At 35.4% G+C, this 13,238-nt stretch overlaps 1 protein-coding gene across 3 annotated transcripts in view; it reads right to left on the reverse strand.

The window, feature by feature from the left end:
• The window catches only part of LOC111055564, a 41,427-nt gene that overhangs the window by 21,284 nt on the left and 6,905 nt on the right, over positions 1–13,238 (reverse strand). For 2 of the 3 annotated variants that reach the window (XM_039438678.1, XM_039438677.1), the window contains exons 1-4: positions 11,146–11,349; positions 9,865–10,043; positions 5,500–5,801; positions 2,447–2,641 (exon numbers count right to left, since the gene is read on the reverse strand). In XM_039438678.1, the coding sequence (XP_039294612.1) occupies positions 2,447–2,641; positions 5,500–5,801; positions 9,865–10,043; positions 11,146–11,242 (773 nt within the window). In that variant the 5' untranslated portion in view covers positions 11,243–11,349. Of the gene's footprint in view, positions 1–2,446; positions 2,642–5,499; positions 5,802–9,864; positions 10,044–11,145; positions 11,350–13,238 lie in introns of those variants that run through there. The other variant, XM_039438679.1, reaches the window with a different exon arrangement.

The raw sequence follows: 13,238 nt of genomic DNA on the forward strand, positions 1-13,238 counted from the left end.
GCTTCGCCCCCTGCACCTCCAGTAGGGTGGGTTAGCAGCCTCCGCGCTTCGCGCTCCACCTGGGAGGCGGGCTTCGCCCGCCCAATCGCCTTTTATGACTGTATAGGGTTGGATAGCAGCCTTCGCGATTCGCGCTCCGGCTGGGAGGCGGGCTTCGCCCGCCCAATCGCCTTTTATGACTGTATAGCTATTAATAGCAGATTTGTATGTGGATGAAGTTTTTTTATTTCATTTTTTTCTTTTATGAATAATTTGAAAAAAGTTTATTCGTATAGTGAGGCCCACGAATGAAGAAATATAAGATAACAGCATTGCCAATTATCTGCCTTGCCACTGCCATCTATAGAGGCTAGCTAACACCGGTATATCTGATGTAATATTAGCACTTATTTCTTGTTTAAAATAATCAATAATATCTAACTTGGCAAGGAAAAATTTTTTTCTATGATTAAATAATGAATTTTCATAATTGAGATTATATATTTTGTTAATTGTATTTCTACATCGTTACAAACGATCTGGCAACGTTGCAGATCTAGGAAAGGATAGTGTCATCTGCTTTGAAGAATGATAGACAAGGATAGCAACACCCATGTTAATCAAATACTGCCATCATAACGTGGACCTCACTATAATAGACTACAGCAGTAGATTTGTGAAAGTGAAGTTTTTGTCATTTTAATGCTAGTACTAGCAGGTAAATAGACAGTTTGAATAGCTTGTAGAGAATTTATTATTTAAAAGTTTAGATCATTACTTACATGATTACATAGAAGAATTCTTGAAGTTTTTATTGAAAATTTACAGATGTTTAATGTGTGCACCATTTGCAACACGACAGATATCAACACGGTAGTCAAATTCTGACCACACACGACTAAGCATCTCACGGTTAACTGTAGCAAGAGCATTTGTGATTCGTTGTTTAAGATCATCGATATCAACAGGAAGCGGTGGTACGAAAACTCTGTCTTTTACATAGCCCCACAAGAAAAAGTCGCAGGGCGTTACGTCCGGACTACGAGGTGGCCACGGCTGAAACACAACGTTTTCCTCACTTGCACGGCCGATCCATCGTCTAGGAAGATGTTCATCCAGATACCCTCTGACGTCTGAGTACCAGTGAGGCGGAGCTCCATCTTGTACAAAAATGAAGTTACAACTATCTTCATGGAGTTGAGGCATTAACCATTCGGTTAACATGTCCAGATAAATTCTTCCGGTTACTGATGGTTCTTGGAAGAAGAAAGGCCCGTAAACCTTTTCACAAGATAAAGCGCAAAACACGTTCACTTTAGGAGAATCGCGTATATGCTGTACAGTCTCTCTGGGTTTTCTGTTCCCCATACTCGTACATTATGTCTGTTAACTTTTCCACTAATGTGAAAAGTGCATTCATCACTGAAAATTAGGCGATTAAACAATGTGTCGTCATTTTCAAGACAATGTTGCATCTCTTGACAAAAATTTTTACGTACAACTTTATCATTGTCATTTAAACTTTGTACTAACTGCAATTTATAAGGTGTCATTTTCAAACGTTTCCGCAGAATTTTCCACACAGTAGGTTGAGGAATTTGCAATTCTGAACTCGCTGATCTAGTCGATTTTCCTGGACTTCGTACAAAAACATCACGAACACTATCAATTTTTTCTTCTGTAACAGAAGGTCTTCCAGTACTCTTCTTCTTACACAAACATCCACTGCTTTCAAAAAGTTCATACCAGTCATAAATTGATTGCCTTGTTGGTGGTGGTTTACCGTATTTTGTTCTGAAATGTCGCTGCACAACAGTAACAGAGTTTGTTTTGGCTAATTCAAGAACACAATAAGCTTTCTCCACTTGAGTAGCGGCCATATTGCTAAACTAAACTGGCTGTTGTAACACGGAGCAGCCAACAATAGCCAGCAACAGTTCTACCAACATACACTTTAAGAAATTCCCTACAAACCTATATCACTTACTATGTTGAAATACACCAGTTTAATTTTGTACAGGCTATTGAAATTGTCTATTTCATTTGTAATCACCCGGTAGTATAGATAGACTAGCAGATAACCCGTGCTCTGCAAGGATCTAATTAAGAACTCGACAGACTGAAAATTACACCTACTTAAATCTCAAAGTAAGCCTGTAAGTATCCTCGGTAAATTGATAATCAGTATGCATAATTTAAGTTAATCCGTCCAGTAGTTCAGACGTAATGATGCATCTAACATAAATTTCCTATCCCATATGTGTCTAAGAAAATTCTTTCCTTTATTATATTGTAGATTACCATAAACAACTCTGTGATATCTGCACTCACTGATATCAGGAGATACTCCTCAAAGTACATGAAGACGAGTCTTCCCTTTATTATATTCTTACTTATATTCTTATTATATAAGAAATTAATTATCAGAGAAAATTGAAAAGTTGAATTATTTTAGTTTGATGCTTACACGCCAACTTCAGAGAAGTCATAGTTGTTGTGTAGTATGAGAATCGAGTCAGGCTTCCATCTAAATGGAGCCTCTTCTATGGTCACCTGACCTGCCTCTATCTTGGGCAAGATGTGTGTGTCATCATGCTCTTTCATCAGCATCTCTGACTTGTCCCCTTTCTCGGCCTCCGCTACCAGTCTATCTGCTTCAGCCCTGAAAAATAATATTATAGTAATTGAGTCATACGACATACTGTAATGGAAAATTACAAGGAAAATCAGGTTAAAATTCTAGAGATATTTGTTAACTCTGTCTTTTTTCCTTCTCAGCCTCTGCTACAAGTTTATCTGCTTTAGCCCTACAGAATAATATGTAGTAATTGAGTAATACTGCTTAATGTATTGGAAGTTACAAAGAAAAAATTACAAGGAAAATCTAGAAAAAACTTTACAGATAGGTACTCGAGTGTATCAAGGTATAATTCGCTCGAAATATCAACTGCAACTCATAGAGCTACATCGACCTTATTTTAAATATACTTCTAAGTGCCGTTTGCATAGTGACAGTTTAAACTAGGGATGGGCATCGAAAGACAAAACATCGATGTTTTGAACATCGATGTTTTTTCTCCTGAACATCGATAAGTGAAAAACATCGAACAGTAAACATCGACGTGTTGCCGTACATTTTACGGAAGATTATTATATCCTTAGAGTAACTCAGATAGTGAAATCAATTTCCTTTTTCATGTACATGTAAAAGAAAGGGACAGAGCTTTTAAAAAGTAGTTAACAATAAAGGAATATTATTGATTGGTTTATTGATTGGCAGCAACGAAACTGAAAGTTAATAAATTGTTTGTAGTTGTAGGTAATCAGACTCTACGTTATCAATGGAGATTGATATTTAATCGAATATAAAAAAGGAAATCCAATGATCTAAAATATTGTTTTACAGATTTGAATATTTGTTTAGTATAAGAGAAATTAAGACGGTATTATTCTTTTGTCCAAATCTCGAAATACTTGAAAATACAAAAAAAAAACTCCTAAAGTGACTACAATTTTATCTGGAGCTATTGTTTCAATATTTTAACTGTTATTAACTGGAATTACAGCAATTTTAGACTTGATATTCAAGTAACAGTCTTTCAAATAATTGAAGTCAGGTTGTGACTAGAAAGATACATCAACTCTATTATAGTTCACAAGATTTGTCATCTTCATAGTTGAGTCAGAAACCTCTCGGGATATCCTCGAAGATTCTGTCTTGGGAATTCATCCTAAGCTAATTTTAGCAATCATTGTTACTCATAATCGTATTCATTCAATACCTGATAGTTTTATCTAGGAAATGAGAATGAAAAGAGGTGTTTTTTATGGCTATCTACACTCCATACTATACGAGGACCTCTATTCCAGAGCTAGATTAATAATTGGTATTAAACGTATGTTGAGGAAAGCACTTGTAATAAAAAAAACTCTTTCTTCATAAGAAACGAAAAATCCGACCTCTTATTCAATTATAAATAGGCATCTAACCTTGACAAGGGCCACAGTTATGTAAATCTTCAAGAGTATCCAACAGTCTCACATAAAAATAAAGAGAGCCTGATTGAAAAATTCCTTTTTGTTGGGAAAAACATCGAATGACCGATGTCTGGGTAAGTGAAAATCATCGATAAGTGAAAAACATCGAACAGTAAACATCGATGTTAAAAACATCGATGTTTGATGTTGAAACATCGATGTATCGATACCCATCCCTAGTTTAAACTAAATTTAATTTTAAACTGGATTAAATCCATATCAAGTCTCGTTTTTAATAATGTGATTCATTTCGAGTTCAAGTTAACAGCAGATTGAATTCAGTTTGAGATTTGACTGTGCAAATTGCCCTATTATTTGTTAAGAGTGTATCACGGTATCATTATAGAGAAAAGATTGCATAAGAAGATATCCCATGGTAAAGGTAGTATTTTTTCTAAATTTCAAGCCGATTACTGTCCACTACTGTCGACTACTGTCCATTACTACTGTTTTGTTAAGGTGAGAGTGTAAGAACGGCACAGTATGAAGACTACCATCATCACATATCTTGATGAAGATTAGCTCCTATAGTAAGGTCCACGTTATAATGGCAGTGGATAAAGATAGGAGAATAGCGATGCCGATTCTCTGCATTAATTAATTATATTTCAAATTGCTTTGTCGAATAATAGACAAGGATAGCCAAACCAAAGTTGATCAAATACTGTCATTATAACGTGGACCTCACTATAGTAGGCTATAGGACTATCAGCTTGAGTTAACATTGAAATTTGGAACGTAAACGACCTATACCATGATATAAACTCTTATGCTATCTTTTCACTACCGTATCACCATGAATGATACAGTATCACAACAAAACGATAAAGTATTACCACACATGATACAGTATCATCACAATATGATACAGTATCATGTTAACTTGATACAAACACCAACATTTGATACAAAACTTCCAAGCTTTGAATGAATTCTACAAGACACGGGATATCTTCTTATGCTATCTTTTCTCCAATGCTTGATAAAACCGGGCATAAGTGCATCACAGTAAATCTTTATTTTATTTATAATCATAGTTTAGGTGTACTGAACTCAAATATTGATGAAGTTTTAAAAACTTACTGTTTTTAACTCAAAACTCAAACATTGATTACGTGTAGAACTCAAATGTCGAAATCTAAAGCTCAACTCACACTTACGCGACTCAGGTCGAGAAGAGACTCGACTCTAGTCGAGAGTATGTTTTTTTTAAAAAATGGTGACAGTTGCGGAGACTAGAATCGATAGGTCTGAGTGTCACCATTTGGAAAGTACATGCTCTCCACTAGAGTCGAGTCTCTTCTCGACCTGAGTCACGTAAGTGTGAGTTGAGCCTTACTTTTGCTCAAGCACATGATCCAGTGATTCTTAACAGTGTGAGTTCCCTATACCATGGAATACATCCTCTCATGCTATATTTTCTCTACGGTTATGAACGTATGAATTACTGAACTAATATTTTGATGAAATTTGAAAACTTACTGTTTCTCAAGCACATGATCAGTAAGTCTTGATAGCGTCAGTTCCCACTGGAGAGGATTTGGAACATCGGAAGCATCCGGACAGATACAGTTGGGTGATTTGGACCACATCTGGATTGGCTCATTGGAGACAGCATAGTAAACATGTGCCCCAAACTTGGGAATAGACTGTGTGGAGCAGTACTCCTTCAGATCAGCTGATATGTTGGTAGATACAGGAGGCAGAGGACATTCTCCACTGTTATCTCCCCCGGCATGCTTTTTTTCAGTCAGTTCTATGAGTTCTCGAGTCATTTCCAGTAGCTGAAACAAACCAGATAATACTAGAAATAGCCTAGTCTATAGTGAGGTCCACGTTATAATGGCAGTGTTCAATTAGCAAAGGTATTGCTATCCTTGACTATCATTCGACAAAGCAAATAGCGCTATCTCTTCCTCGCTTTGCTGTGTTTCCTGATCGTCTTTCAACAATGTAGAATTGATAATTAATTAACAAAATATTTCATCTTAATTATGAAAATTCATTATGAAATTATTGAAAAATATAAATTCTTCCTTAATAAAATAATATTGTGTCACCGAGCTTCGCTCGTTATTTTTATTTATTGATAAACAGAACACAATAATTCTCTAAAATGATCGTGTTTATATTTCACAGCTGGCTATAAGTCAAATGAATTTCGGGGATGCGATATTTTGATTTTCCACATACTCACTTTTTTACTATTCACACCTGTTTCAGCTAAGGATGAATTATCCTTTCAATGTCGTTCAGCGAGTTTTCCCAAGGATGAGATCTAGTGCAATAGAATTTTTCTATATATATAAAAGCGAGATGGCACTCACTCACTGACTGACTGACTGACTGACTCACTCGCAGAACTAAAAATCTACCGGACCAAAAACGTTCAAATTTGATAGGTATGTTCAGTTGGCCCTTTAGAGGCGCCCTAAGAAATCTTTTGGCAATATATCAACTCTAAGGGTGGTTTTTAAGGGTTTAAAGTTCGTCTTTTAGCATGTATATTCTTCTTATTCTCTTAATTATAATTGAAAAATGTCCATACCATATGTTAATATAGACCTATAATAATCTAGAGAGAGTACCTCTTCGAAACAGTTGTTAACTGGTAACTAAATTAATAATTTTGTCAGTTTGGCATTAAGTTAAGTTGACTTTGTTAGGTTGGCATCAAGTTGAAGATTGAAATGTATTTATCGCGGAAAAATTGATTGGGCACTGCTACTTCAATCAGAGCTATTCCTGGGAATATCATATTACTAGCCGTCAGGCTCGCTTCGCTCGCCATATCCGTTTAGCTAGACGTTTAGTCTGGACCCCCGACTGGATTGTCCTAACATATGATAAAAATGCTCAAATGAAAAATGCAGGCGAGCGAAGCGAGCCTGCTGATCTCACTCTTGGACGATCCAGTCGGGGGTCCAGGGGGCGGAGCCCCCTGGCTAGACGGATTTGGCGAGCGACGCGAGTCTGACGGCTAGTATATCATAAACCTACTATGTTCCAAATTTCGTTAGAGCCATTTTCGAGATCCGTTGAACATAAATCACCAGATATAGATATAATTATAAAAATACAGAAATTGCTCGCTTAATATAATAGGATAATTGATTATTTTAAACGAGAATAAACAGTTAATATTACATCAATAAACCTGTATCAGCTACAGTCTATAGAAGGCATTGACAAGACAGAGGTTCGGCAACGTTGTTCTCCTACCTTTCACCACTGCCATTATAACGTGGACCTCACTAGAGCGTTATGCATTATTAAAGATTGAAACTATTCAAATGTACTTGTAAATACATCGATGAATAAAGATTTATCCTAAGTTAAGCTAGTCACACATATCAATTTTTGGACGTACGATTTTTTCCGTCCTTATGAATTCTATCAAATTAAACGGGACTTGACAAACATCATCTGTTTGATCTTATAGAATTTACAAGGACGGCATAAAATTGTACAACCAAAAATCGATGTGTGTGGAGCTGGCTTAACTCAGGGTAAATCTTAATTCATCAAAATATGTACAAGTAAATTTGAATAGTTTCAATCTTTAATCATGCATAATAATGCATAGTGAGGTCCACGTTATAATGGCAGTGGAGAAAGGTAGGAGAACAACGTTGCCGAACCTCTGTCTTGTCAATGCCTTCTATAGACGGTAGCTGATACAGGTTTATTGATGTAATATTAACTGTTTATTCTCGTTTAAAATAATCAATTATATCTTAAGCAAGAGCTTATATTATGTTCAAATAATCATGCTTATTCTATTCTAGTGAGCACCCCGGGTTCGAGAACTCGCTCATTAACTATTTTATTGTAGAGTCCACAAGATATAACATGACCTTCAACCCCTGAAACTGCAATGAAATAGTAGCTGGTGTGGTAGGGATGTAGGAGTTAGACTGTATCTCTCACACATCATCCCCTCTCACTCACTCTGCATGTATATACGTGTAGACAATGTTCGAAGTGAGGGTACCGACATAGAATAAACAATGTTTCTGTATAGTTTTTCTCTAGTACCGGCTGCTGAGAGAAAACTGAACAAATTCTTACCCCCACCTTAAAAAAAATCAGAATTGAGACTCATGTTAGACTGCTCACATTTGTGAGATTGCATGTATGAGATTGCTTACAATTTGGCAACGCTGACTACTGTTCATTTATTTATTTTCATTTTATTACTTTTATTTTATTTATTCTTATGGCTTTTATCGGCAGAGAGATCCTTTCGGATGTTCTGTCTCGCCGTATTACCCTATGTCATTTCCTATCAACACTCAAGTTTATAGGTTATATATTGGGTTCTTCATGTTTTCTCACTAAAAATTTGCACTTTCACTTCCTGAGTTTCTATTTTATAAATTTTAAAATCAAGAAAATTATTTTCAAACACAAAATCACAATTATTCAATCATTCAGAATTATACAACTTTATTGAGTATAGCTCAAAGCCCATAGTAGGAGTGGCCGTAGTCGAGTGGATCAGATGCTGGCTTTATGATTCAGAGGCCCGGGTTCAAATCCCGGCCCGGGCAAGATATTTATCTCGGGCCACTCCCGTGTTTCGGATGGACACGTTAAGCCGTCGGTCCCGGCTGCCTAAAAAGCAGTCGTTAGGTCATGTCAGAGGCCCTGAAAATTGATCAGCTGCGACCTGAAAACTCTGACACCAGACCTGAGCCAGCCAGGTCACTCGATATTATTATTATTAAAGCCCATAGTACTATTTAGAGCACTATTCATGTTATTGAGAGTATCTATAGCTTAATATTGAATGTTGAAGTGACACATAACCCAGCTACATTTGGACTGTTGGGTAAATTAGAATTGGAACCGTTTTGGGCTTATAAGCCTGTGGTACTTTTCTGTAAGTTGTTTAATTCTGAATGATTAAATATTATCTGAATAGTGACATTTTCAGGTATGTCAGTATAAACAAACTGAATTGAATGGAATTGAAACGAAGCGTACCGGCTGATTAAAAAAGGACTTTACAACTTTGAAAATTTATATAAATCTTATTAAACAAGGTACAGAGCTGGTTTTGGTGTTGTTTTGAAGGAAAACATAAGTTTTTCACCTTAAACTAAAGATGTTCTATGTGACTTCCTTCCGTTGGTTATCCTGCAGACATCCCATCGATAGTCGATTTCTTCCCAGACTCGCACTAACTGCATAGTGTAGCCTACCTTGATATGTTGCAAAAAATGTTAATACCACAGATTGATGAGGATGACCGAGAACGAAATGTTTTCTTTATGCAAGATGGCACACCACCACACTATCTGACTAACGTCCGGGATTCTCTTAATGACCGCTTTCCAAATCAGTGGATTGGCCGTAATGCGCCAATTGCATGGCTCCCTCGTTCCCCAGACTCAACACCGCTGGATTTTTTCTTGTGGGGTTTCATAAAAAACATTATGTACGTACCTCCTTTGCCAGCCACTCTACCTGAACTTAGAGCAAGGATTTGCGCTGCTGTTGAGAAAGTTACAACTGAAATGCTGATGTGAGTCTTTCAAGAAATCGACTATCGATGGGATGTCTGCAGGATAACCAACGGAAGTCACATAGAACATCTTCAGTTTAAGGTGAAAAACGTGATGTGTTTTCCTTCAAAACAACACCAAAACCAGCTCTGTATCTTGTTTAATAAGATTTATATTAATTTTCAAAGTTGTAAAGTTCTTTTTGAATTACCCGATATATTCTGAAAAGTGACATTTTTCCGATAACCTGATATAATATTTCCCGTGAGACTCAGTTCGAAGTGAACCTCTGTTCAATAGCCTAGTGGATTTTTCTATAATTCATTGATTTATTTACCGTGAGTCCATCGTGGAATGACTCGAGTTCTTCGGGTGGAGGCTTCTCGAAGACACTGAGCATACTCCGTCGATGCAGGGCAAACAACAGCAACTTTAGATGCTCGTTTCTCAGCTTCTTCTGCTCATCGTTGTCTATACTTCTCAACTTTTGCAACCATAATGCCGCTCTGGTACGATCTAACACACAAATTCACAGCAAAAATTACGATGTTCTACACTATAGTCCATACAAAACAACATCTTAAACAAAATTGTAAAAGAAAATCATTAAATTCGTTTGTGGTCAGTAGGCTATACAGTGGTCTATATTTCATACAAAATTACTTTCGACTTATATGCGGAGCAGAAGAATGGAAGGAGATCTGCAATTACAGTGATGAATTGTCTTTTCGGTCTCGAAAGTATGGAATTTTCAACTATTTGTAATTAATTTAATTCAATTTAGAAGTATTTTTTCAATTTTAAAAGGATTTTTGTGTGTTTTGAATCGTAACTTGAGTGTTTAATTGAAGAATTTTGTAGTGACACATAACCTAGCTACATTTGGACCGTTGTATAAATTAGAATTGGAACCGTTTTGGGCTTATAAGCCTGTGGTACTTCTCTGTAAGTTGTGTCAAATGATTGAATAAATAAAATTGAATAAATTGATGAATAGTCATAGAAAGAAGCGCAGTTGCCAAGTTGTCGATTGGATTCAGTCAACTCAGTGTTTTCAGAGAGGAAACTACGCTTGCGTATCATGAGCAGTTGAACACTCACTAAAGACTACAGAACGCTGTCCGCTTTAGCACGGCAACATTGCCGCCAACATATCCATAGGCTACTCTTCTTTGCTCCGCATATCTCTCCAGGTCAAAAGTAATTTTGTAAGGAAAATAGTCCACATAATGGCCTAGTAAGCTGGCCGAGCCTGGTAATGCCTTGTCCACATCTAGGCCAGCACTGGCAAACCACCCATCCACACACTGGCGCGGGTCGTCATTGGGCCAACATGAGGATGCGGCATAATGCAAAAGCACACAGCAACAGACGGACGTGTGCAGATAGACTGAGGAAAAATTCTTCCCCAGGTGCTCGAATGTTGCAAAATTGATATATTTTAAAAACCAAGATCAATATAAAAAAAAAATTAACTCAATGTAAAATCTAAGATCTTTGGATGTTACACTTAGACTTTGTCTCACATACACCTGACTCTGTACATATCTGTTCCATTCATATTTACATTAGGTAAGCTTAAATTACATAAATGAATTAATAAATAACATATTCTCACCTTCAGAGTCTGGAAGATTGAGCACTAATCTTTTTGTAAACGTCAAATACAGTTCAAATTCAGTTTCAAGAGCTATCAGTTCTAATTCATTTGGCATGATAATTTAGTTTTTTTGCTTTAAATTTAGAAAAGTCTCCACGAAATTCTACTGAAATCTAATCTGCTATCAAATTTGATCCATAAAACTAATCATAAATATAAACAAACATATTAACACATGGTTTTTTCAAATAAATGACTTTCCAAGTGATTGATTGCTATCTATGAGACCAGATGATTCATTAGTGCATTATTCGATATTGATTGCACACAGCCTGTTAAATTTTAATCTTAATTAAATGCCACGAGAACCTATCAGAGAAGCATTTTTATTAGAAAAACCTACTCTGATTAGTTTTCATAGATGAAGGGCTCAGAGAAATAATACACAGTCACAAAAAGCAAATTTTACAGGAGATCGTTTTTGAAGAAAATGCTACAAGGACTCTGTTGTTCATTTTTCCTCTGACCTTGTTTGTTATTACATGTCAAGCCATGGACTTTGTGCGTTACTACTCTCTATGCTATTTCTTCTTCTGCTTATATCTAGAGTTAAGGAACTGGAATAACCAACCGGCTTTTTAAAAAGAATTATTTATTTCAACATACTAATACATCTAATACATGGTTATAAGCGATGTACGCTCTACGAGCTCTGGCAACAGACTGACTCGAAAAAGCAACTAAACTAATGGCTAGTAAATAACAATGCATAGCTAAATCAGCATTATAAAGGGGGTTACCAAATGTAACTCCTCCCCCCCAAGTGTGAAGCTGCCCTCAGCTTCAAAAATAAAATAGTATTAAGTCCAAGTACAAAAATTAAGTATTAGTTACATGGCAATCTTGGATACATTTGTTGGGAATCGGTATTAACAATATCGTTATCCACGCCGGAATTACAATTATTTGAGTTAGAAATGGACAGTTTTTGCCAAATTATTTTAATAAAAATGAATATCAATAAAATTACAACCAAAATAAATAATATAGTAATTACAACAATATAGATGATTCTATTGTTTTGGAGAGGTAATTCATCAATAATATCAAGTTGTTGAAATTTTATGTTTGCAGTATGTACTTCATCAAAACTAAAATTAGAAATCTTCTTATTTTCTATAAGTTTAGTTGGCACAATAACTTCATTTTCCCAAAATATGTTTGGTCTGTAATATCCAATTAAAGTCTCTGAGTTATCAATTTTTAACAATTTAGTTTTTCTGTTTGGAAAGAGATTAACATTTTTCTTCTTGGCAGAACTGTAAATTATACATGAACTTACATTAAATAATATAAAACTATCAATTATGTTAATATATTTCACTAAAGAAGACCATCTTTTAAAACTAATTTATTACATCCATTTAAATCTCTATCATCTAACAATTGTTCAATACATAAATTTTCAATACGACTTATATTACTACAATAATAATTATCATTGATAAGTTCGCAAGTTCCAAAAAATAATTTATCATTACGGAGTACAAAAGAAGGATGTACAATTGTTGTTACAATTTCATTTTCTTGAATGACAGGATATGACAACAGGAAAAATGTTTCATAAATTGCCGACTGTAGCGGTACTTCAATGAAATAAGAAATGTGGTCTTTAAACATTGCACAATGGACTTTGCTGAGTTTCCATATTACACTGACATCGTTTGAAATGAAGCTAAAATTCGAATTTCGGTGCATGAGAAAAAGTTCATCGTGAGAAATAATAGTCGAGTGGAGTACATTCAATTTACAAAATTCTAAGCTTGTTACAATATCAGAAATTTTATTATTTAAAAGCAAGAGAGAGTCAAATAACAATGAGGATTGCTGATTAAGTTCGATTCTGTTTGATTCATTATACAATGAATTAAAGTAATTACTGATTTTCATATTATTTGATCGTATTGTTTTCATTTCATTGTTGAATTCCTCCATTAATTTATGATTAACAGCAAATTGTTTTTCTACATTATTACTAAGATGGTATTCGTTTGATTGCACAGTTTGTAAAATTTTATCATATCGTTCCTTATCGTTAGCGTCCATATTAC

This window comes from Nilaparvata lugens, chromosome 12 (assembly GCF_014356525.2).
Source record: "Nilaparvata lugens isolate BPH chromosome 12, ASM1435652v1, whole genome shotgun sequence".
In the NCBI taxonomy this organism is placed as follows: domain Eukaryota; kingdom Metazoa; phylum Arthropoda; class Insecta; order Hemiptera; family Delphacidae; genus Nilaparvata; species Nilaparvata lugens.